The sequence below is a fragment of the Drosophila subobscura genome, chromosome A (genome assembly GCF_008121235.1).
Source record: "Drosophila subobscura isolate 14011-0131.10 chromosome A, UCBerk_Dsub_1.0, whole genome shotgun sequence".
Classification (NCBI taxonomy): Eukaryota; Metazoa; Arthropoda; class Insecta; order Diptera; family Drosophilidae; genus Drosophila; species Drosophila subobscura.
In genome coordinates, this window is record NC_048530.1 from 23084971 (window position 1) to 23109089 (window position 24119).

General features: G+C 47.5%; 5 protein-coding genes and 1 long non-coding RNA gene across 9 annotated transcripts; 4 read left to right on the forward strand and 2 right to left on the reverse strand.

Annotated features, from left to right (window-relative positions):
• Window positions 1–467: 467 nt before the first annotated feature.
• Window positions 468–3756, forward strand: LOC117898165 (vacuole membrane protein 1). The gene is made up of 5 exons (XM_034807378.1): window positions 468–599; window positions 1623–2081; window positions 2149–2430; window positions 2500–2806; window positions 2882–3756. Exons 2-5 carry the CDS (start codon window positions 1642–1644, stop codon window positions 3425–3427), a joined length of 1575 nt encoding a protein of 524 aa, XP_034663269.1. The 5' UTR covers window positions 468–599; window positions 1623–1641; the 3' UTR covers window positions 3428–3756.
• Window positions 3757–6480: 2724 nt separating this feature from the next.
• On the forward strand, window positions 6481–12736 carry LOC117898135 (rabphilin-3A). Of its 2 annotated transcripts, XM_034807332.1 has the most exons (6): window positions 6481–6847; window positions 9804–10282; window positions 10866–11725; window positions 12042–12256; window positions 12317–12617; window positions 12678–12736. In XM_034807332.1, the coding sequence occupies exons 1-6, from the start codon at window positions 6771–6773 to the stop codon at window positions 12678–12680; spliced, it is 1935 nt and encodes a 644-aa protein (XP_034663223.1). In that variant the 5' UTR covers window positions 6481–6770; the 3' UTR covers window positions 12681–12736. The 2 variants fall into 2 exon arrangements, with proteins under 2 accessions (XP_034663223.1, XP_034663232.1); XM_034807341.1 differs by lacking the exon at window positions 12678–12736 and having other exon boundaries at window positions 12317–12660.
• A 955-nt stretch (window positions 12737–13691) lies between these two features.
• On the reverse strand, window positions 13692–16939 carry LOC117898156 (inosine-5'-monophosphate dehydrogenase). Its single transcript, XM_034807366.1, has 6 exons — window positions 16839–16939; window positions 16246–16703; window positions 15985–16135; window positions 15131–15782; window positions 14475–15015; window positions 13692–14408 (listed from the first exon to the last, which is right to left on the reverse strand). Exons 2-6 carry the CDS (start codon window positions 16386–16388, stop codon window positions 14303–14305), a joined length of 1593 nt encoding a protein of 530 aa, XP_034663257.1. The 5' UTR covers window positions 16389–16703; window positions 16839–16939; the 3' UTR covers window positions 13692–14302.
• Window positions 16940–17717: 778 nt separating this feature from the next.
• Window positions 17718–19572, forward strand: LOC117903714 (dnaJ homolog subfamily C member 25 homolog). The gene has a single exon (XM_034816061.1). The coding sequence runs from the start codon at window positions 18017–18019 to the stop codon at window positions 19016–19018; it is 1002 nt and encodes a 333-aa protein (XP_034671952.1). The 5' UTR covers window positions 17718–18016; the 3' UTR covers window positions 19019–19572.
• LOC117903715 (zinc finger protein with KRAB and SCAN domains 2) lies at window positions 19256–23882 on the reverse strand. Its single transcript, XM_034816062.1, has 3 exons — window positions 23474–23882; window positions 22194–22208; window positions 19256–21453 (listed from the first exon to the last, which is right to left on the reverse strand). Exons 1-3 carry the CDS (start codon window positions 23768–23770, stop codon window positions 19885–19887), a joined length of 1881 nt encoding a protein of 626 aa, XP_034671953.1. The 5' UTR covers window positions 23771–23882; the 3' UTR covers window positions 19256–19884.
• Window positions 21958–22605, forward strand: LOC117903716. 3 transcript variants are annotated; one of them, XR_004649524.1, is made up of 3 exons: window positions 21958–21992; window positions 22121–22217; window positions 22285–22589. It is a non-coding gene; the product is annotated as an uncharacterized LOC117903716 (long non-coding RNA). The 3 variants fall into 3 exon arrangements; XR_004649522.1 differs by having other exon boundaries at window positions 21960–21992; window positions 22082–22411; window positions 22470–22605; XR_004649523.1 differs by having other exon boundaries at window positions 21960–21992; window positions 22082–22217.
• Window positions 23883–24119: the final 237 nt, after the last annotated feature.

Consider the following 24119-nt stretch of genomic DNA (forward strand, 5'->3'; position numbering starts at 1 on the left):
GACGATAATGATGATAAAGAACTATAATGAATATGAATAATGAATTATGAATGATAATGTCGAAATATATCGATATATATAAATATATATTATATACTTATGTTCCCCAACGCTTTGTGCAATTTTCAGAAAAACAATGATATCAGTGAACATATGTACATGTGTCTCTGTTAATAATTGACATACATTTACATACTGAAGACAAAGCTCCCGTGCTTGCAGAGGGGTAATTTGAATGAAAAATTCAAATAAAAATTTGTTAAATATAAGATTATCAGGTATACAATCCAATAAAAAGGAGTATTTCTTAGAGGCAAAATTGATTCTTCAATCGGATTAAATTATTGTTTCAGTGGTGAAAGTCTTTGCAAGCTAGTAATATTAAATTGAACATAAAAATCGAGGATTTAAGGCTGCGATATATTTACGGTATATTTTGAATACCCTGACGGTATATTTTATCGATATTTTCGCGGTCACACTGAAGTGCAGCCACCCACAATCTTTACAGCACCCCGTTTTGTTTTTAATCAGTTTTTTTTAGTCAGTGTTTTTTAAAGTTAGTTACAAAGCCGATAATCGAAAGAGTGCTTCTTGCTGTACGTATTTTTTAAATTTTGTTGTTGCTGCCGCTGCTGAGGTTTCTCGTGACGTACAAATTAGCGAAGAAGTGGAGTAGTTTTAGTTCATGGTGCTTTTGCTTGGTTCTCGGTCGTCTGTTTTCGTGTCATTGTTGTTTTTGCACTTGTGCAATTGCAATTGATTTTTGTGTGTTTGCCCTGTCTTTTCTCTCACTCACCATCCCCCTGAGACACTTTGTGCCGTTTCTTTGTTATTGGTGTCAGTGTCGCTCCAAAAGGGGGTTGGCAACACACTCTTGGGCCGCCTTACCACCCCGAAAAGCCGAAACTCGAAGTGCAGAACAGCTGCAGGCATGGCCACCAAAAAAATCGGCGTTGAGTGTAAAATTTAATTTATTGTGTGGTGTGGCAAAAACGCTGATTAGACAGAAGACACTGCATCGCACAGTTACTACCCCAAACCTCATACCACCGCTACCCGCCCGCACAAAAGCCAGTGGCACAGACAGTCTTTAGCGGTTCGGTTAAACGCGCATGTGGATTCATTTTATTGGTGCTCCGAGTATCGTATGATAATCTCCCTTCTATTGTTGTTGTTGTGTTTTTCCGCGGGCTCTCACAAGAACACGTACACAGTCACGTACACGTGCGCATGGTGAAGTGCTTTTTGTATGTGGGTTGTTGCGTGGCTGCCAACCTGATGAAAATTGTCACCAATCTAATTCAATTTAGAAATAAAATTGTACCCGCGTGTATGTAGCGGGGAAGAGTGTAGACCGTGGGAAAGGCAGTGTTGAAAATTATATCATAATCATCCTTTTTTTTCAATCTGGCATTGCCAGCATGCGCGGTATTTCTGTAAATATTTGAAAAAAATGGCAGTAGGCCACGACGACTAGCATAATTACGAAATCGAATGATCGAAGGCAATTAACAAAAATTCTTGCAACTAAAATCAGTTCATTAAAATAATAATTTTTGTTTTGAGTGATATTGGCAGTAAATTGGTAATTTTTGCATCTATTTTTTTCCCATTCTTAGCCGCTTGCAATCCGCTTAAATGTCACAACACTCGAAAAGGGAAAAGGAAACAGCAGCCACCAACACGAAAAGTCATGCCCAAAGCACACGCCACACGAGTGGCAGTAGCAGCACGAATAAACACAGCCACAAAAAGCAGATGCCCAACGGCACTCTAAAGGCCAATTCCAATACTAAACTCAACCAAAACTCCAACAGCAGCAGCAGCGCTATGCAGGCTACAGTATCGGGATCAGGATCAAGCTCCTCCATTTCCCCATCTACCTCGACGTCGTCACCCCAGGTGTCGCATGTACACGGAAAGATTCAAATGAGCAAAAAGGAGAAGAACCAAAAAGACAAACAGCGTGAAAGAGAGCGGATCGAGCGCGAGCAGCTGGTGCTCTGGCGTCGACCCCTGGATACGTCCAGGTATTGTGGCCTCGAACTGCTGGCGCTGTTTCGCACATGGAGCGCAAGGTAACGACGAATGACACAGGGAATGTTCAGGCGGAAAACAATACTCACACTCGATATAACCTTTCAGATTGGTGCAGCAACGTCTCCTGCTAGCCGCTCTGATAGTATTAGGCATTTTATTTAGTGTAATTTACAGAATAGATGGACCACACCAGGTGGCCATTGAGCTAGTGCGTCGTAACACCTGGTTCTTTGTCTACTGGCTGGGTCTGGGCGTGCTCTCCTCAGTCGGACTTGGCACCGGACTGCACACGTTCCTTCTATATCTGGGTCCTCACATAGCCAGCGTCACGCTCGCCGCATACGAGTGCAATTCCCTGAAATTCCCGCGCCCTCCCTATCCAGATGAGTGAGTTTCCTCCCAATCGTGATGTGTGGTTCTTCATTGACATGCTCCGCTTCTTTGACTCATCTGCAGCATCATCTGCCCGGAGGAGCCGTATGATAAGCGAGTGCCCAATCTGTGGGCCATCATGTCAAAAGTTCGACTAGAGGCATTCCTTTGGGGTGCTGGCACGGCCCTAGGAGAACTGCCGCCCTACTTCATGGCCAAGGCGGCGCGACTCTCCGGCTACGATCCGGACGATGCAGAGGAGCTGGCCGAGTTTGAGGCCCTGAACGCCAAGAGGAACCAAAAGAACCTCAGCCTGATGGACAAGGGCAAGCTGTTTATGGAGCGCGTGGTGGAGCGCATTGGTTTCTTTGGCATCATGGCCTGTGCAAGCGTAAGTGGAAACATGCAGACACGCATACATATATGGAAAATCCTAGAAAAGTACTGACTATGAAATCCTTTGCAGATTCCCAATCCCTTGTTTGACTTGGCTGGCATCACCTGCGGCCATTTCCTAGTGCCATTCTGGACCTTTTTTGGCGCCACACTTATCGGCAAGGCCATAATCAAAATGCACATACAGAAAATTTTCGTGATCATTGCCTTTAATGAAACGCTGATCGAGCGCGCAGTGGATTTGCTGGCCTCGCTGCCCTACTTCGGTCATAAGCTGCAAGAGCCCTTTAAGGCTTTTCTCAAAAACCAAAAGCAGCGCCTCCATCGGCAGCAGCGTGGTGCCGGCCAAGGTGCCGGGATTGGCCCCGATTCAGGCAATCTGCTATCAAAGATTTTCGAGACGTTTGTAATAGGAATGGTGTGCTATTTTGTCGTGTCAATTGTTAACTCTCTGGGGCAAAGCTATCACAAGCGTCTGCACCGAAAGACTACGTCACCGGTATTAGCAACGGGTCCACTCCCGACCACGGCGTCGGTCAAGGCAGTACCAGTGCCTGCGACCACGCCCACCGCCACATTAAAGAAGCATGCCAAGCAGCGCGCCCTACGCGAATAGGAGGCTTCCAACCAAAATTCCATACCGCAAGCCCAATATATCTTGTGTTGATAGATTTTCCTGACCCTCCTCCCCCAAAACTCACCTATTGAAGTCTTAACTTATTGTACCTTTTTGTTTGTTCGTGCCCTTGCCTTAGTCAAATTTTCAACTATGAAGTGTACGGTTCGTATGGGATATGCATACGGTTTGTAGAGAACGGAGGCGGAGCTCGACAACTTAGTTTAAGATAAAAAAGTAAGAAAAGATAAGTGAAAAAGCGCAAGGAGCAATTTAATTACTAGTAAAAATGTAAAACAAATATAGAAACAACAAAAAATAAGTAGAAAGCTGCATAAGGATGTATATGTGTGTGACTGTACTATGGAATATGAAAGAGAGTGAACAAAAAGTTGGAGAGAGACAGACAGAGAGGTTCTAGCTAGTCGCAGATAAAATGCAAATTTTGCAAAAAGACATTGAAACGATAGACAAACGAAGAGCAGAAATAAAATAAAATGGTTACTGAAATGCTGAAAAATAAATAAAAGCTAAAATAAACGTGGTAAGAGTCAACATTTGTTAACGCAGGCAGACGTTTTGGCTAATGAAGCGGACTCCTTTGATTTCATTAAGATATCCGCTCCATTTGGCTGAGATTTAATTTCCAGATTCAGATCCGTCATCAACAGTTGGCTTTGATTAAGCCCCCTGGCAACGGGAACGACTGAAAACCTAACTGTCTCTCCCTTTACTCTCTCACCCACGTGATGTCTTACGTGTACTCAAGTTGGCAGCTCGAAGGACAATGCCGCGTCCACGTTGATGGGTGTATGGTAAGACATGGCTTGGGTTGGGAGACGATGGAATAAACGAGCTTTGGGACGCGCTTTGAATGCCCAATCCTGTCCGGCAAACAACAAAAACAAGAGCTAAAATAATAACACGAAAATACTACTGGTGTCTGGACCGAATCGTTTAATACCCTTGCTGACCGATCTTTGCTATACTAAAGGGATCCGATTATGATCTAATTCGGTAGAGCTTTGGATGAGAACTTTAGAACATATGTATGTACATTGTGCATATGTACTTTGCACTTACATATACATATGTGTATTAATACTACCCATTCTCCAAGTGCAAAACGTCTGGTAGAAGTCGTATAACCCTCTGAAAGTGAATGACAAGGGGAAAGGAAAACAGCGATGACAACTGCCAGCGTCTAACGGTATAGTGTCAACACTTGGTTAAAGCGGCTTGTGAATACAGAGCGGCAGGGGCAGAGAGTGGACTCGGGCATGGCAGTACGTGCAAAATGCCAACGACAAGAAATATTTGCATTTAGCTGTCGACAGAACTTATTTAAAATGGACACATGGACCCCCTCCTTCCTCCTTCTAAATGCTGCTCAACTACTGTGCTTCTCTTCTGTAAGGGGTAAACCACTTACAGCGTTCACCTACTACGAGGGTAGCTTACGGTCAAGGATTTAGCTTCAGGGCATAGGTAGAATAGGTTGAGGGAGTGGGTGGTTGTGAGTGCATAAATTTAGAGAGAATGCACGGGGGCAGTGGGTTCGTAAAGCCAGACAGAGATAAAGACGAAGAGACGTGTTCGGCAATGAAATCGCTTGACTCTCTGCCGCTAGTGGCGTTCACCGATAAACAGCCGGCGCAGCTCCCGAAAACTCTTTGTCTACATTCAATAGGATAAAAAAAACGAGAAGGGACGTGTGAGACGCTTCTTACGAGTCACAACTTTAATAACCGGTACTTAGTATATGTACATACATATGTACATATCTGTGGCTTGTTTTTTTTTTTAATTTTTATATTTGAAATTCGACATTTTAATTTTTTTCCTACATCTGTCATCTACATTTACATCACTTCTTACGCCACAGTATCTTGTATCTTCTTGTATGAGTACATACAACAGTCTGGAGGAAATATTCAGTGGCTATAGCTCTTATAGTCTCTGAGAACCAGCCGACAAACAAGACGGACAGACAGACAGGGCTCTATCAACTCGGCTATTGATGCTGCTCAAGAATATATGTATATACTTTATGGGGTCGGAAACGTCGTCTTCTGTGTGTTACATACTTCCACTTTTCCCCACAAATACAATATACCCTACTTACTTTTCGAATACCGGGTATAAAAAGCGAGTGAAGTCGTAAAACCTACCAATGCCCCCTCCTTCCACTCGATCCACCACATGGCTGGCATTGCTGTCGGCTCACCAAAGTATGCGATACAATTATGGTTAGGTGGTAGGAGTGCGAGTGAGAGAGGGTGGAAAAGCAGCTAAATCAAGGACAGCGAGAACGGGAGCGAGCGAACGAGCACGTGTGCGTCTGTTCGTGCTCAAGTGCTTTACTTCTTCGCTACCACATTCCGTTCCCCTCAACCTTTCTCATCCGTCCGAGCTTTGCTTTTGGCCTGCTCGTGTGCAAATATTACGAGAGCTCCTTCGGAAAGAGGCTCCCCCGCGACCACTACCGACTACAGCGCCACTTTGACAGCTTCCTGCGCGTGGCCATATGGCCGCCGTTAGCTAACTCCACTGTGCAACAGGCCGAAGGGTCAGCGGGTGGCGGAGTGTCAATGCGCATGTTCCTAGAGATGGCTGTGCATAGAATATGCACCCATCGCTGAGCCTTTGCCTTTACACAGGCATGAGCTACATATCGATAGTTGAGTTGACTCAAGTAATATATATTACTTCTTGTTTCTGCTAGTGGTGATAGCTCAATGGGCAACAGGGTGGACATTTTCGAAAAAGCGCTACACCTTGTACAAATATATATGTTTACATATTTATATTTTAACTGAGATATGTCCTAAAACATGAATTGCTCACAGCTCTTGTAAATCGACTCTTCCATAATGTGTCCAATGTAAAAACACCAATATTGTGCGTTCAAGTGAAGTGGGCACTGGTCGCATCGAGCCAAGGAGTAACGCAACTGCTTTCGATACTTTCGCATCGCGACTGCTCCCATCGCCCCATTCCTGGCTGCGATTGTAACTGTAATTGCGGCTGTCACTGCTGTTGTGCACCAGACGACGCACACCAGCGATAGCGCACACATGGAGCTTTTACATTTCGTTCCTGTTGCCATTTAATTTCGTTCGTTCGGAGCCGCAAAATAACAAAGAACAGCGACAAAAAATAACTACGCTGCAGATAGATATAGAGTGAGTGCGCCGCGCCTATTGGAGGCAATGATTCCCGTTGTTTACTTTGATTGAGTGCCACATTATTCGAGAGCAGAGCGGAAGAGAGATAAACTCATTGCAATCCACAAACAAGAGCCAGCAAAACAAAAATTATCACCCGAATATAATGTGACAAAATGGATTTCCAGAACCGCAATAACACGGCCAACAAGTTTGTCTGTCCCAGCGACAGACAGCTGGCCTTGCGTGCCAAGTAAGTACCGTTATAAGCCTCAAAAGGCGAGCTTACAGAGCAGCTGAAAGGCATGGCCTGAAAGCTAAGTTGGGCTTAAAGCTGAAGTGACATTGGCATTGGAATTGGAATTGGGAGTCTAATGCAACAATTGGTCATCTTATAATTTCTTCGTCTCATGGCCATTCGCAAAATAGCAACAAATGATATTTTTTTCATGTTTGTGTGTGTGTGAGTTTGCGTTTGTGTTAGAGCTAACAACAACCAAAATGTCATAAAAGCTTTAGTTGTAATTTAATTATCTCTTACTCCGTCTGTGTATGAGTGTGTGTGTGCATGATTGGCCAAAAACACAGCACACAAGTGTGGCCTAATCAAATGAAATAGATGTGGGTGCTGCACACACTGCCAGACGACGACGACGGATATGTAGCGCGGGAGCCATGTCCCTGAACAAACAACTGTGAAGGCTAAGTGGAGTAGATACTGAAACGGAAATCGTTGAGGGGATCGGATGGGATCCACATGGTTTCTGTGGCGGCCCAATTCGAATAATAATTGTTGCACGCTGACAGATTAATTAATTTTTAATAATGTTTAATTTTGTATGATGCGACGCGCCTCAAGTTTATGGGCCCCCCACAAACACATACACAAACTGGTCCAGAGACAGAGTGGCCTTCATATGTGTTGCAATTGACGGGGGGTGGGAATTGGGGTATGGCAGAGCCGTTTACATGATTTAAGCAACACGCCCATGCCGCATGTCGCATGCCCGTTGCCGCATGCCGCATGCCGCATACCGCACCCGGAATTCACAATCAACAAAACGAGACCATTTCCCTACTACATTACATACAAACTCCCCAGCATATGCTGGTGGTACGAATATGTAGACTACTGCGTGGGGCAGTCGTGGGTGGCGCAGTGGAAGAGGCAGAGGAAGGAGCAAGAGAATGCCTCAAATCAATCCCAGCTGACTGTAAATGCGACTTGGGCGCATTAAACACACACAAAAACGCCGCCACACGGACGCAGCCAGCCCCACCAAGCCCCACAGCCCCAGACATGGCACAGCATGGACAAGAAGCAGAGCGTAAAATAGAGTGGAGTGCGTGCGGGAGGAGGTGGCAGGCTGGGTAGGGTGGGCAGGTATCAAGTGTGCAATTTACACTTCCGTTCGTTCATTCGTTCGCCACATTGTAACCATTCACACTGACACTCCACTTACACCTAAACATATACATAAATATGTATGTATGTAGGTATGTAGGTATGTACACACAGACAGACAGGAACGGACACGCATGCGAACATATACATAGAAGCATAGAAACGAAGAGCTTTGGCTCTGTACTTGAAATTCAAATTACAGCTCAAGGGAGCAACATCAGGAACTGGAAGGGCATGGCCATAGGGCGTAGAAAGACAGATAAAGGGAAAGCCAATCAGCAATGCTAAGACGAGCAGGGTTAGTACAGAGTGTGTCTGAAAATGGAAGACCGTGGCAACACCGATCTACAGCGTGTCTAGAAAGTGTTTCTACAAACTAAAGGTAATACGTACATACATATGTACATACATATGTACATGTGTGCCCTCGAAAGAAATAGTAAGAAAATAAACGCAAGGCTAAGGGCAGAAAGGAAACCGCTCTACAAATTTTCCTTTGTTTTGTCTGTTTTGTTTTGTTCAATATGGTGTTCCACATGTTTGAAGCCATATACTTATCCATTCGACAAAGACAGCTTTTGGATTGAGCTCCTGGAAATTGAAGACTGATTTCGAATGGGACAATCAGATACTGAAACATAAACGCTTAGCTCTGCCTCAGCTTAGTATGACAGCTGAGACGATAAGAATTGAGTGCAAGGGGTCTGGTCTTAAAAAGAGGCTCACGACAGAGTTTTAGAACATTGTTTGATTTGATTTGGCATCCGGTTTCCTATTGATTTAGTTACTAAGAGGGGCACTTATTTTGGTCCGAGCCAATGTTGATGGAGCACTAAGCGAATTTGTAATTTAATTATGATGTTAGGGAGCCCGCAAGGGCATTTTCACATGGGGCTACAGCATACACAGACTTGGAGCACATGGCCACACACAAACAGTTGCACGTACATACGAGTGCGAGTACAGGGCAAGAGCAGAAGTCAAGTCACTAAACCCATCGTGAAGGCAACACGCATACGAAAAATACATATGTACATATGTACGTACATTCGATAAATTCATAAATGGTAAAGTAAAGCCTCTACGCCCGGATTTGCATGTCCGGACGCGCTGGTTGCTGTGCTGGCGTCTGTATGTGGACTTTGAGGTTGCGCATTGCTTTTTTTGTATCTTAATGCCATGTGTAAGTAATTCCAAAGTGGCTATAACAAACGCTCTTGGATCCCGAACACCTCCCGAAACGCAATGAAGGGGAACTGAAATAAAAAAGCATTAAAAGCTTTTCCTAGAGCTATACGACAGACAGATACTCCTTGTACGAGTATAACTTGCTTGATATTTACCTATTTTAGTTTTTTTAATCTCCTTTAATGTGCTCTAAACATGTAATTATGTATGTATGTATGTACATACAAACATGTACATATTTATGAAGCTTTTGCATGGCGCCACACGACACTACTCCATCTACATTCCATCTACGGGGTGTAAAGTGGGGGATAATAAGCACGAGCTAGGTGCCGGTTACGGGTACGGGAATAGCTCCTAAAAATGGGCGGGCTAATTAACTTTGAACTTGACATTTTGGCCGTTTGCTGGCTGCTGGGCTGCCGAGCTGCCGAGCTGGCAAGCTGGCAAGCTGCTGCTGGGGCTGGTGAACATGAAAACCGCATTTACCATCCCGCAACTTACGATTCTCATTAGCAAGGGCACCCATTCCTTTCTTCACACTTGAAACACTTTTCGAACTGGCAATTTAACAAGGTCTCCCCGTCTTAACGATTTTTCCATCTCTCCCGCACAGATTAAGAGCCGGCTGGAGCAGTTCAAAGACCAGTGAACCCTTGCGTCCCGAGGAGCAGGAAGCCATCATATCCGTGATACGGCGTAATGAGGAGATCGAGATTGCCGAGCGGCAGCGGGTCGGCAGACTGGTGGAGCGTGTCGAGAAGATCAAGCAGCATGCAGTCGAGCGGGGCCCCAACTGTTGTCGGCTCTGCGGCGACACCTTTGGCCTGCTGCGACCACATCGTATCATCTGCGAGGACTGCCGCCAGTCCGTGTGCACCAAGTGCAGCGTGGATATCAATATCCGGTATCATACCAGCGAGCGAACCCGAGAGATTTGGCTCTGTCGCATCTGCTCGGAGACTCGCGAGATGTGGAAGAAATCGGGGGCCTGGTTCTTCAAGGGCCTGCCCCGGTACGACACACCGCGCAGTGCCAGCGCCAACGCCACGCCTGCGCCCACGCCAACACCAGGAGGGATGGCATCCATGGCAGGTAGGGATGTTTCATGTCCAGTCGCGTCATTTACTCTACACTCCCGCTTCGCACAAGGGACAGTGCAGAGTGCAAAGCGGAGCCTGCAAATAAGCGTCGCTTGCTAACTAAACCACAAATAGTTAATCAATTAGATAATTTTACTTGAAAATACCAAAGGAAAACTTGCATTTAAGTGGTGTCCTTCGGATGGTTCAATGTTGAAAACCCGAATCCAGAACTCTACTATGCTTTTATCAATTGCCTTTTTGTTTTGCCAGTCCCTCTAACAATGTTTCCCCCATATCAAAGCTGTATAATGATTCGACCATCAGTTAAGACAGTTTGCAATCAATTGTTTGATCAGAGAACTTGCGGACAGCACAGCGCTACGGTTCATGATTTTTGTCAGAATTATCAATCTGAAACTTAAGACCGGAACATGGCTTCGCGTGAGCAGCGCTGAATTTCGCTCTCCATGCCTCCGTTTCCCTATTACAGCTTCTTATCGAGTTGCATTGATATCTAATCGACATTTAATCGGAGGGTTGCATCTGGAGTCGACTGAAACCACCGCTAATATCGATATTCTATGTCATCGTAGGAGACACGCGGTCCGTGCACAGCTGTCACGGAACGCCGACGCGGACGGCGCGGGTCAAGAAGCTGACGATACGCGTCAACGACAGCAGCTCCAGCAGCGGCCCCTCTGAGCCGGAGGATGAGCTGGACGGTGGGGGTGGGAGCGGTAGAGTTGAAGGTGCCAAGGGCTCGGCCATGGGCAGACTGCAGAGAGAGGACAGCTTCCGACTGCGGGCATATGGCTCCATACGGAGCTTCATCGACGGCGGCGAGCGAAAGCTGTCGAACTCCTTCTTCTTCGGCCGGCAGCAGAGCCACCGGCTGTCTGAGTGCACCGACTACGACAGCGTCAGCCTCTCAAACGGCTCGGCGGTGGCCCAGATTCGCCGTGAGAGCAGCTCCCTGCGCCGCGGCTCGGTCAGCTCGTCCTGGTCCATCAGCGAAAGCTCTGGCTCCGGTAATTCCGGCACCCATTCCCAGTCCCAATCCCAATCCCAATCGCAATACGCCCAATCCCAGCAGCAGCATTGTCGGGATCCGCTGCTCGGCTGGCTGGAGATAGCCATCAGTTATCGGGAGAGCTTCCATAGCCTGGACTGCACAATGGTGCGGGCACGGGATCTGCCCGCCATGGATGCCTCTGGCCTGACCGATCCATACTGCAAGCTCAACATTATCACGCCCGAGGCGCTCACCAAATACACGCGCTGGCAGCGCACTAGGACCGTGCACAAGACCCGCAATCCAGAGTTCAACGAAACCCTCCAGTTTGTCGGCGTGGAGCCCGAGGAGCTCGGCAACTCCCTGCTGTATGTGGCCCTCTTTGATGATGACAAGTACGGTCACGATTTCCTAGGCGCGGCCAAGGTCTGCCTCTCCACGGTGAGTCCACGATGGATAAGCTTCTAGGGGCCACATCCACGAGGCTAATTCGAAGCTATTATTCCGGTTTTCGCTTTCACCTTGATTTCGCCAAGTGTTCAGGCAAGGAAACGTGCCCTCTTCGCCGAGCAATTGGCAGTAAAACCTAAACCAAAAAATATTCAAGTGAGCCCAATCAGCCCAGCTGAAATAATTGAAATTTAATTTAAAGAACGGACCGGAACTCTATGCCCGAAATTGCGAGCGGATAAATCTAGCGAAAATGTACAGATCCTTACGGCTTTACCTTCCCATTCCGTTTCCATTTATATTGCAGGTGCACAGCACATCACAGTACCGGATCTCAGTGCCGCTGGGCGTGGAGGATAAGTACAGCAACGCGGCGGAAATAGCCCAGGAGTGGCCCAATGGCAAAATTCTGATCTCCCTGTGCTACAATACCAAACGGCGGGCGCTAGTCGTCAATGTGAAGCAGTGCATCAATCTTATGGCCATGGATAACAACGGTAGTTCCGATCCTTTTGTCAAGCTGTGAGTAGTCCTCAAGATTATTGTACTCCGATCCTTTGGCAATTGTCTGTTCTGTTTCAGTCAGCTCAAACCGGATGCACACAAGAACAAGAAGCACAAGACGAGCGTCAAGTGGCGGACCCTGAACCCGATCTACAACGAGGAGTTCTACTTTGAGGCAAGTCCCCACGATCTCAATAAGGAGATGCTCATTGTGACCGTGTGGGACAAGGATCTGGGCAAGAGCAACGACTTCCTGGGCAGCGTTCAACTGGGGGCCCAGAGCAAGGGCGAACGCCTCCAGCAATGGCACGACTGCATCCGATTGCCGGACCACTTCCATGAGAAGTGGCATTGCCTTGCCCCTGACAATCCCGCCCACTAGCTGGTGCTGATTCTGTTGATCCACAGCCAACCAAATACCCATCCGATCCTTCCCGCTTAGCTCCAAATATACACATTATTAGTAATACCATATACATATAACAAATAATATATATACATGCATACATACACATGTATACATATATATATATATATATTTTTGATATGCCTGCCTGAGCGTGTGTGCCAGACAGAGGAGAGAGAGACATAGAGAGGAAGATCGAAAGAGGAAAAGAGAGAGCGCTTCTGTATCTGCTTTCCGATATATTACCTCATTTTTCTATCTGTTCTATATATACTTTCGGCTCTTATCGGCATTTTTGAATACATCCTTACTGTATATACTATACTAGCTTTGTTTAAGTGTCCTTATCAAGGGTTAATCAACATCAAAATCATTTCGATTTATTACTAAATTCAATCTATAATCAAAACTAATTATTTATGTACTTAAATATGACGAAATAAATATCGGGATACAATTGGAATTCTTGCACCCATCAAGCACCATTACTTACTCTTCAAACATTCCGCTCAAATCTATTTTTCTTTCATCTGTAATCTCGGCACCAATTAATATGAGATCTTAGCACATTTCGCACCTTTCCGTTTAGCTAGGAAACCCTATAAGGTATGTGCATGTACAGATAGAAGCGATAGGCAGGATTACTTTTTATTCGGGAGCAACCCATCGAGTACATCCAAAAGCACGAGCAGTCTATGCATTATATCCGATGAAGATACAAATTCGAGTAAATATGTCCACATAACTGGACAGATCATGCGATTTGCTTGCAAATCTCTAGTCCACCGCTGATATTGGCCTCTCCGCATACCCTTTAGACAGTTGTTTCGGTTGGGTTTCCCTGGGTTTTTAAGATAATATACATATTTATATGGATGACTCTAAGTACAGTTTGTGCTTTAGCAACACATTGATTGAAACGTCTTTAAATTGCAGTATTATCTGGCATATTGCATATGTATTTCAATCGATTCCAAAATTCAGAAACAGGGAATGGGCTTCATTGCTATTAAGCCTTTTTGCAGATAAGTGCAGACATGAGAGGGATTTATGCTACAGTTTCAGTTCACATTTAATAAGTTTGGCATAAGGAATACAAATGGTTCCCAATGAGAGGAGCTGCAGTACTAGTATATATGTATGTATGTATGCATGCATGCATGCCACAATATATTACAAACAACAAAACCGGAATAGTGGATCCGATGTAGATATATAGTATACAAGTACATACATATGTCCAATATTTGTACCGATCGTGCGATAAACAGTGCATTTATGCAACTAACAAACGGGATAGGCGCTCTGTGGCCATAGCTACGAGATATTGTAGATATATAGACATTTATATAGATAGAGTGCATAGTTCTATACAGATTGTGGTCTGTAAACACTTAAGATTAGGTTTCTGTCTGCGCGGGCAGATGGATAAGGTAGGTATACACATGTATGTATGGATAGGGTCGTTGATTCGAGGATGCCTCCTGCGTGGAACAGGGCAACTCTTAACTCTTCCGAAATTATTTCCGATCGTACAGTCGGGCAAAGTGATTCGGATTGGCTGCCCCAGATCGATGCTGGTTCTGTTGCTGTTGGTGTTGCTGTGATGCAGGGGCAGCCAGTCCGCTGCCCGTGGCCGATGCAGCACTGGCCATATGTTAGAAGAGACGCTTCTCATAGCTGAAGAGGCCGTGAACATTGCCCTCCAGCTGAGCGGAATGGGTGCGCTTCATGAATCGCAGTTGGCCATTGTAGATCATCTCCCTGTAAAGAATATTGCAATGCAGGAGCTCCATGGAGATTTTGTTGGCTTTATGTTTAAGCACTCACTTCAATTTCTTAACGGAATTGGCTCCAATGTCTTGGCAGCTATGCTGCAGTCCGCACTCCAGGTAGGGCAGATAGCGTAGTACGCTGCCCTTGTCCACTATACTGCCACTGACACCCTGGGCGACCTTCATTTTGTCCATCTCATTGTGGTAGTAGCGGGACATGGCCGCACCCTTCGCATCACCGCGTTCCATCGCCTCCAGTGATCCCATGCCTCTGTATTTCTTCAAACGCACGCCATCCGAGAAGAAGTACTCACCGGGTGCCTCCGAAGTGCCGGCCAGTAGGGAGCCCATCATCACGGCGCTGGCCCCCAAGGCTAAGGCCTTGACAATGTGTCCGATCGATTGGATACCGCCGTCGGCAATCACGGGCACGCCAAACTCCTTCGCATAGGTGGATACCTGATAGACGGCCGTTGCCTGGGGACAGCCGCAGGCCATCACCTCCTGGGTGATGCAGATGGAGCCAGAGCCCATGCCCACGCGTAGTCCGTCCACTCCCGCCTCGATAAGGTTCTTGGCCTGTGCGCGTGTTACAACTAGATGGGGTGGGGGGGACCAGGAGCAGAAGCCACACAAAGGGAGGAGAGATTTGAGGACGATGATGTGGTTAGGATGTACTAATGAAGACAGTTTAGTGGATGCGCAACTTACCATTGCCGCCGATGACCTGCAGGTCGGGATAGGTCTCCTTGATGAACTTAATCATCTCCACTTGATAAATGGAGTTTCCCTGAGACGAGTCCAGAATGATCACATCCACACCATTGGCCACCAGCAGCTGGAGCCGGGCCTTGTCCTCACCGCGCGTCCCAATAGCGGCGCCCACCAGCAGCTGCTTGTTGGAGTCCTTCGAGGCGTTCGGATAGGAGCGAGCCTTCTTAAGATCCGTGCGTGCAATCATGGCCACCAATTCGCCAGCCTGATTGATAATCGGCAGTTTTCCCTTCTTGCTCTTCTCCAGAATGGCATTCGCCGTGGGCAGATTGATGCCATTGGGAGCGGTGACCAGTTCGGTGGTCATTATGTCGGCGAGAATTATCTCCGGCTGATTTTCACGGAAATCAATGTCCCTGGAGGTGACCATACCGAGGAGCTTGCCGCCCAGTTTGCCATTCTCGGTGACCGGATAGCCGGTGAAGCCGTTCTTTCGCCGGGCCTCGAGCACATCGCCGACGGTGTTGGTGGGCGACATCACGGACGGGTCGCGCATGAAGCCATGTTTGTACTTTTTAACCTTGTGCACCTCCAACGCTTGGTACTCCGGCGTGCAGTTGTGATGGATGATGCCGATGCCACCACACAGCTGCGCGTCGGACGACAGTGTCGAGTGTGAGAGTCCATCAGTGTGAGAAGCAGTCCAGGCCAAGGACGGGTAGCAGAGTAGTCAACGGTTAGTGGTTGAGCGGTTAGAGAGGCACAAAAGAGTGTTGAGTTACAACCACAGCTAGAGCGATCGAATCCGAGTCGAGCCCCCAATCCGATCTAGATTCTGAGACAGTACTCACCGCCATGGCTATGGCCATCTCCGATTCGGTTACGGTGTCCATGGGCGAGCTAACCAGCGGTGCCCTCAATGTAATTTTCTTGGTCAGCGGCGACCCAAGATCTACATCCTCGGCGGTGAAGTCAATATAGCCGGGCAATATGAGAAAGTCGCTGGGGATGTTGACATTGACATTGAGAGAGGATTAGGATTAGGATGCCAGGGATGACAGCGATGTGTTGATTGATTGACTAAAAGATTTGTGTGGTGGCCCGACACTTACTTGTAGGTGAGTCCATCTCCATTCTGGAACAACTCCCTGCAGCTGAGGCCGTCCTGCAGCTGATCCTCAATGGATGATTCTCCTACATCCACAAAGCCATTGAGTTTGGGCTTGCTGCTGCTGCTGCTACTTCTGTTATCCATCTCTGTGGCACGGTCGTCCGATTAACTTGGGCCAGACAAAGACGGCGATAACAATAAACAAAATAGGAAAAACTACCGCGAGCCAAGGGCCGATAGGAACAAAAAAGCTAAACAAAGCAGAATCGATGCCGCTGGTTGTTTATTGGGAGGTATGGGCGCTGCTCTGTTCCACAGACACACACCACACACATACACAGGTTCAATGAATTCCCGATGCGGCGGCGCTTTGTGGCAGCTGCGTAGCTCTGTGGATGCAGATGATTGCTGTCCAATTGTCGATGGAACAACGCAATTGCAGTGAGACGTAACTTTTAGCTGTGGCGGCGGCACAATGAAAAGCAGCATAGAATCAACGTTAATTGCAGTGTCTCTATTGCGTGGAATGAGCTCTGGACAGCGCTCCGGGCTTTGGGATGGGTGGAAGGCCGAGCACATGGTTTTGCCACTTACCAGTCCAGCCGTTTAACCGTGTAACGTATAGGGTATGAACGCGGCAAACGAAACGTGGATACGCATGGCAGCTCTGACCAGTGTGACCGGGGGTTCATCGATTATATTCAGCGTTTGACTCGCAAAGATATACCGAAATATACGTTCTAATGTGCAAATTATACCGAAAATATACCGATCAAAATCATATTCCTAAATTTTGATATTCGAAACAATATTAAAAGCTAGTTAGGACACTCAGCCCTAAAGGTACTATTTTAATCGGTTCATCAATCAATTTTGTACAGTTCAGTTTATTATAAGGCTTCTTCTCTAATGGGTTGCACATAAAATAGGGTTACAACATAGAAGGAAAACCAAAATTTACTTTCATTTTACATTTACATGTAGTTATGGAGTAGCCGCACGATTGCTTTTGAAAATTTCTTCTTGGGGTTCCAGTGTTTCGAAGCTTTGCAGGAATTTGGAATCACCATCTATGTTACTACTCTTTTGGAGTAAATTACCAGTCTACTTCCTTTGGGCTCGTTATATTCGTTGCGGCTATGCTATCAATGGATTAATTTAGCAAGATATGGATTGTGGTCTAGTCAAGTCGACGTCTGTCAAGTGAGCGTTGGTAGTCGATTAGTTTTCAGGAAAGTTGAACTAAGTCGACATTTCAGGCCACAGCTGTCTGTTTTACATGAGAAAATTGATGCGGCAGAGGTAGATATAAACTATATTTCGCCATACTCTCTTAAAGAACGGGAATCATAATTCGCTAAGTTCGCTTATTTACGCGGCCAGGCGATATATTATATCGATGGTGGCAATGTGAGCGCAGCTGGTCGTGCAAAAAACCTCTGGCTGAATTTGAAATTCATATCGTCTTGAACGTAAATATCACAGTATATCGATATACCCATTCCTAGTTAAATCTATTCGTTTTGGCCTCAACTTGAGCGGGCTTAAAGCCGTAGGAGGGAAAGTTCTAACCTGCAAGCGGGCAGCAGACGCAAAAGCGGCCAGCACCAACGTGCCCACCAAAACGAGCGGGCTCACCAGTTGCTCCCCTCCCCAGACGGTAACGAGACGTTGCCGCTCCGCTCTCCGCAGCCACAAACAGCTGTTGCCGAGCATTTCCTGCCACCGCTGCAACTCACTCCCACTGCACAGCAACGCCATAACCTGCCAACATGCGTCTCCAAGCTGCCTGTCTGCTTGTCCTGGTGGCGCTGCCAACGCTGTGTCTGGGCCTGCTCGAGGGCCTGTACTGCGGCAAGGAGGACTGCTACGATGTTCTTGGCGTGACACGTGAATCGTCCAAGTCGGAGATTGGCAAAGCCTACCGCTTGCTAGCGCGCAAGTACCATCCGGATCTGCATCGCGGCGTCGAGGCCAAGGCCCTAGCAGAGGAGCAGTTTAAGCTCCTGGCCACTGCCTACGAGATCCTTCGCGACGAGGAGTCGCGCAATGATTACGACTACATGCTGGACAACCCGGATGCATACTATGCCCATTACTATCGTTACTACCGCCGCCGCGTGGCGCCCAAGGTGGATGTGCGCATTGTAATCGTGGTGGTGCTGTCGATCATCTCGGTGATACAATACTACTCCGGCTGGCAGCGTTATGACTCGGCCATCAAGTACTTTGCCACGGTGCCCAAGTACCGCAACCAGGCGCTGGACATTGCTCGCGACGAGATCCAGGAGCGCATCCAGAAGAAGGGCAAGAATCGCATGTCCAAAACGGACCAGAAGGAGGAGCTGGAGCGCATCATACGCAAGGTCATCGAGGAGAAGATGGACGTTCAGGGCGGCTATGCGAAGCCAACGCTGTGGGACGTGCTCTGGGTTCAGCTGCTCATTTGCCCCTACACTCTGATCTCGTTCATCGTGTGGCATGGCCAGTGGTTATGGCGCTATACGATCCTCAAGCAGCCGTACGGACGCGAGCAGAAGCTGTATCTGGTGCGGCGCTATCTGAAGATGGGCCAGCATCAGTTCAACGCGCAGGACGACAAACAGATCGAAGAGTATCTACATCTGGAGCTGTGGAAGCGTGACAATTTCGAAGCGTGGAAGGCCGAACAGGACGAGGAGATGAAGAAGAAGCTGGCGGAGAATCCACGCTACAAGGCCTACAGGCGCTACATGAAGAACCATGGTCCCGGGCGTATCACCTTCGAGGATTAGCCAGAGCCCAGCCCTGAGAGCTCCCCACACACACACCGATGTTCAAGTTTTATTGTTCCATCTGTAATCCAACCGACTTCTCCCTTCCTTAGACTTCCCTTGCCCCCCATTCCTCGTTAGGCAACACTCGTTTTTACATACATGCATACACATACATATATATATATATATATATATAGATCTATTTTTTTTACGAACATTTTCAATGTCTAGGGCGAGAAAAAATTCGATTTTGCATTAGCCTAACAAATAACTTAAAGTATCGTTCCATAGTTTGTGGCGTTGACCCCGCCGCCCCAGGCGACACAGCAGAGCCGCAGCATAAAACAAAAACAAACCACGGACACATTCAAACCGGTTCAAGAACGTGGCCAAAAACTTCAGTTTTGTGCCATCTCAGCGCGGTACTACAGTGAAGGGCGGCTACGACGAGCACAGCAACTATACTACTATTCTAGAACAATTAACCTATCTCCGGCACGGAGACCCCTGCCCCGTACGTCTTCTCATCTCTTATACTTATAGCAAATCTACGCTGAATGTTAAAATGTGAATGTGAGAATGTAATAAAACTACAATAGATAGAGAAGTTGCTACCACATAATCGTACTGCTGGGGGGCCTACGGCAGGCACTCTTCTAGGTTTGCACAGTTGTTTTTCTCCGCCGCTGACGCGGCCCCCCAAAATTGGATGCCGTGGCACATATTCTTCATTCTTCATGTGGCATAAAGTTGGGGCTGGTGTTTAAACAGCTGCTGCTAGAGAGAAATCTCCATCATTCGCATTCGCATTCACTTCTCCTTCCACTTCCTCAAAACGACTAGGGTGAGAGTGGGCGGGGTGGGATCGAGGCCGTATACTAATACTAGTCAATCAGATATTTGGAATCGTCAGCAAACTCCTCGGAGTCCAGCAGATCCCCGACAAGCGCATAGGGGTCATCCTTGACGGAACGCACACTCTGGTGATAAACCTCGACATCGACATCGACATCGTCAAAGTCATCGTGCTCCGGTTCTGGATCTGCATCGTCCAGCTCCATTGCCTCTTCTTCGCCGGCAGCCTCTAGATCGTGATCGTCGGCATCGCCATCGTCCTCCTCATTGAACATGAAATCGTGGGTGACAATACATTCCTCCAGCACCTTGGTCGGCTCGGCCCCAAGCATCAACTGGCCGATAGACAGTGTCTCCGGGACATGGCTCTTTTGCAGCTTGCGGGCGGCCGGACGCTTGGCTGTTGGTGCGGCAGTAGTGGCGCCGTTGTGCTGGTCCAGGTGGGCGGCCAGGTAGCTCTTTTTGGTGAATCCCTTGTCGCACTGCGTACACTGGAACTGCTTCTTGCCAGTGTGTGTGCGCCGATGCACGGTCAGCACGTGGGCGTAGGCAAAGCCCTTATGGCACACCTCGCACACATACGGACGCTCGCCGGTGTGGATGCGCTCGTGCTTTTTGCTGCTGCCAAAGTCCGAGAAGCGGCGGTCACAGTAGCGACACCCATAGGGCTTCTGACCTGTGTGTACGCGCATATGCCGGCGCAGCTCCACGTTCGATATGAAGGCCTTCTGGCAGACCTCGCACGGATAGGGACGCTCGTTGTTGTGGCGCCGCATGTGTGCGTTTAGGGCATGCTGATACTTGTAGGTGTTCCCGCACACATGACAGATCTTGCGCGCACGCTCCGCATGGAGACGCGACTCCGGAATGACTATCTGTTGGCTATCGAACAGCACGTAGTCGTCATCGTTGTCGACCTCCCTCTTAAAGATGGGTGTGACGCGTTTGTATGTGCGTTTGCTTATATTGCATCGCTGGATCGTGTTGAGGGCGCGTGATGTCCGCGGAGCTGGTGGCGGAGGCGGTGGCGGCAGCTCATCCTGTGGCTCCTCCTGAGTCTCCTTAGATAGTGGCGTTTCGATTTCATAAGCATGCTCTGGGGTCGGGGGGTCCTCGTCCCAGGGTTGTGAGACGATCATCTTTTTATTCTCCTCATCCGACAAAACTGCGTCTACTGGCTGCTCCTTCATGGGCACCGTCTCTATGAGGTTGTCCAGCGACATGACCAGTGAATCGGAGGCATCTGGCAACAGGCCCAGTGAGTCTGAGTCCTCCCTGTCCCCCTGAAAGTACTCCATTTTGGTGACGGGAAGATTCGGACCAGCCGTTTTGGTCGCTGCCGCTACAGTTAAAGCTGCTGTAGTTAATGTCGAGCCAGACCCTGTAGTTGGTACTGCAATTGCCCTAGGCGCTGCCGAGACTGCTCCCACCACGGTGCGACTTGCAGGAGGAATGTCTGAATCAAATTCAACGCGTTTGATTTTCAAGCTGGATGGCAGCTTGACATGATGCTGCTCCAAATCAAGTTTCAGCTGCTGGTTCTTGTCCAATTCATCGACGTCGACGAGAAGACCGCTGTTCGTCGCACTGAGGAATAGCTTGTCGATCAGCACACACTTTTCATATAAGCGGTACGCGACAGTCAGCTCACTGTGGCACTGCTCGCAGATCTTGTCCGGCCAGCGCTGCAATTTGAGATTCTCCAATTGCAGGTTAGTGCAACAGCGGATCTTGTCCGCAATCAGGGTATGCGGCGGCTCCAAGTCATGGCTGTATATGGAGCTGTGACCGGTCTCCTCATTCAGGCAGATCAGGCAGGCCACGTCCAGATCCACCACACGTGACGCCAGGTTGTTCGCCATTTGCTTATTATAGCAACAATTAGTTGCTGAACGCAATTTTACACAAAGACGCAGTTCCAATCAAAACACCTCTGCTGTTGCTTTTTTCTGACTTAGCGATGGGCGTTTGCACCTATGTGCCTGCTACTCGATGGTCTCGATGCCATGCATCGATAAGTGTCTACATCGATAAGTGTGTATCGCACTGGTCGTCCTTTCACGTACATGTATACATACATATGTATGGAAATGTATGCCAGACGGTGCGCCGGCGTGAGCATGTTCAAACTTAAGAGGTATTCTCGCAAACAAGCTAAGTGTATTTTATTTAATCTCTTATATCTCTTGAAATTACTGAATCAAACAAATCGAATTCACCTTATAGTTTTCACTATATAAATGTTGGTATCTCTCACACAAAAAGGGGCGAAGTAGTTGCTTGCGGCCTGCGCTGTTGGGAGCCTGGGGAATCCTTCCCTTTGGTTTTTGAGCTGTACTGCCCATGCGGAACTCTCCAAGCGGTATTTATGCCATAACATTTTCTTTCGTTTCTGTCGAGCTCAATCCGAAAAATGATCGACTGTGAAGCTTAATCAGCTATGGAATCCGATGGTGATATGTCCGAGTGATAAGAACAGACTGGATAAGGCCCACCCAGTCAGCTGTCGAGAAAGGCGGGTGTTTTTTTTCGATACTTTTATTCTTCAATATGAAGGTATTTATCAGATAAGACTATATATACACATATGTATTTCTAAACGAATATCCAATAGAATCGGTAATATTAGAGCTGCTTCAATTGGGAATTGGAGGGAGCACTGCTGGTGGTCCATGGTCGATGGTACCACTAACCATAATCCTTTCCTTCAGCTCTCGCACCGAAAAAATTCTTCAATCTACGAACCTGGCTTACTCTTTCCTCATTTGGCTAATCGACGGGCAATAACTTGAGTACATTCAGACATAGATAAATGCTTAGACAAACATACAATACATTTAACAGACATACACATATAAATATAAATATATAATACTCATTCATGGTAGATGGCGTGGAGGAGTGGGGCTCCACCCCACCACCTTTGTCCATCCAGATCTGCTTCATGCTGCTTTATGAGCGGAGATGTCTTGAGGTGCTTCAAGTGCGCGTTGAGGGCGTACTGATAGTAGCTGTGGGTGCAGATCTTTGGCGCACGCCCCGGTTGACTGTGCGCCTTCTTACTTTGCTTATATTGGATCGTTGGATCGTGTTGAAAGCCCGAGATGGCGGCGGTGGTGGTGCTGGTGGAGGAGGAGGCGACACCGGTGTCTGTTCCACCACCGTCTCCTCCATTGTAATTTCATAGAAATGTTCTGGGGCATTGTCGTAATCCCAATGACTTGGGATGATCATTTTTCCACCCTCCTGATCTGATGTATCCCCCGGCTGCTCTTTCATGGGCACCGTTTCTATGAGGGTGTCTAAGGACATGACCATTGATCTAGATGCTTCTGGTATCTGGGGCATGGAGTCTGTGTTCTCCTCACCCTCCTGACAATACTCCACCTTGATCACTGGCAGATTCGCAGTTGGGCCATACGCCGTTGCGGATGTCGCACTGGCACCGGCTCCTGCATTTCCCTGTGCCGCTGACGCTGGACCTATGGTACGACTGGCAAGAGGAGTCTCTGCATCCACGTCAACGCGTTTGATTTTTAAACTTGGGGGAAGCTTGACGTGGTGCTGTTCCAGATACAGCTTCAGCTGCTGGTTCCTGGCCAATTCGTCTGCATCGACGGATTGCGAGCTGTTTGTCGCAGTGAGGAATAGCTTTTCGATCAGCACGCACTTTTCATAAAAGCGGTAGGCGACGGTTAGTTCGCTATGACACTGGTCGCAAATCTTGTCAGGCCAGCGCTGCATTTGCAAACTCTCCAGTTTCAGGGTGGTGCAAGAGCGAATCTTGTCCGCAATCAAGGTGTGCGGCGGCTCCAAGTCATGGCTGTAAATTGAGCTGTGGCCGGGCTCCTCGTTCAGGCAGATCAGACAGGCCAAGTCGAGATCAACCACACGCGACTCCAGGTTATTTGCCATTTGCTTATTATGGCAACAATTAGTTGCTGAACGCAATTTTACACAAAAACGCAGTTCCAATCAAAACACCTCTGCTGTTGCTTTTCTTAATTTAGCGATGGGCGTTTGCACATTTGTGTACCTGATGCAATGCATCGATAAGTGTCTATATCGGTAAGTGTGTATCGCATCGGTCGACAAATCACTCTTTGTTCCTGTTGTGATTCCAATTTCTGAAAAGTTATAATATAATCCCTGGACTTTTTTCTGCACAGAAAATCTGAGATAAAATATAAGTATTACTCATATTTTAGAAGGATTTTATATAGTATTGATTTTTGTTCACATGTTTCCTCTTGAATCTTTTTCT

Coding starts and splice junctions, on each gene's coding strand:
- LOC117903714 (XM_034816061.1), top strand. CDS start 18,017: ATGCGTCTCCAAGCTGCCTGTCTGCTTGTCCTGGTGGCGCTGCCAACG.
- LOC117903715 (XM_034816062.1), bottom strand. CDS start 23,770: ATGGCAAATAACCTGGAGTCGCGTGTGGTTGATCTCGACTTGGCCTGT.
- LOC117898156 (XM_034807366.1), bottom strand. CDS start 16,388: ATGGATAACAGAAGTAGCAGCAGCAGCAGCAAGCCCAAACTCAATGGC. Junction 16,136..16,245: donor GGAGATGGACTCACCTACAA/GTAAGTGTCGGG, acceptor CAACATCCCCAG/CGACTTTCTCATATTGCCCG. Junction 15,016..15,130: donor GCAGGTCATCGGCGGCAATG/GTAAGTTGCGCA, acceptor CACCCCATCTAG/TTGTAACACGCGCACAGGCC.
- LOC117898165 (XM_034807378.1), top strand. CDS start 1,642: ATGTCACAACACTCGAAAAGGGAAAAGGAAACAGCAGCCACCAACACG. Junction 2,082..2,148: donor TTTCGCACATGGAGCGCAAG/GTAACGACGAAT, acceptor ATAACCTTTCAG/ATTGGTGCAGCAACGTCTCC. Junction 2,431..2,499: donor CGCCCTCCCTATCCAGATGA/GTGAGTTTCCTC, acceptor ACTCATCTGCAG/CATCATCTGCCCGGAGGAGC.
- LOC117898135 (XM_034807332.1), top strand. CDS start 6,771: ATGGATTTCCAGAACCGCAATAACACGGCCAACAAGTTTGTCTGTCCC. Junction 10,283..10,865: donor AGGGATGGCATCCATGGCAG/GTAGGGATGTTT, acceptor ATGTCATCGTAG/GAGACACGCGGTCCGTGCAC. Junction 12,257..12,316: donor TCCGATCCTTTTGTCAAGCT/GTGAGTAGTCCT, acceptor GTTCTGTTTCAG/TCAGCTCAAACCGGATGCAC.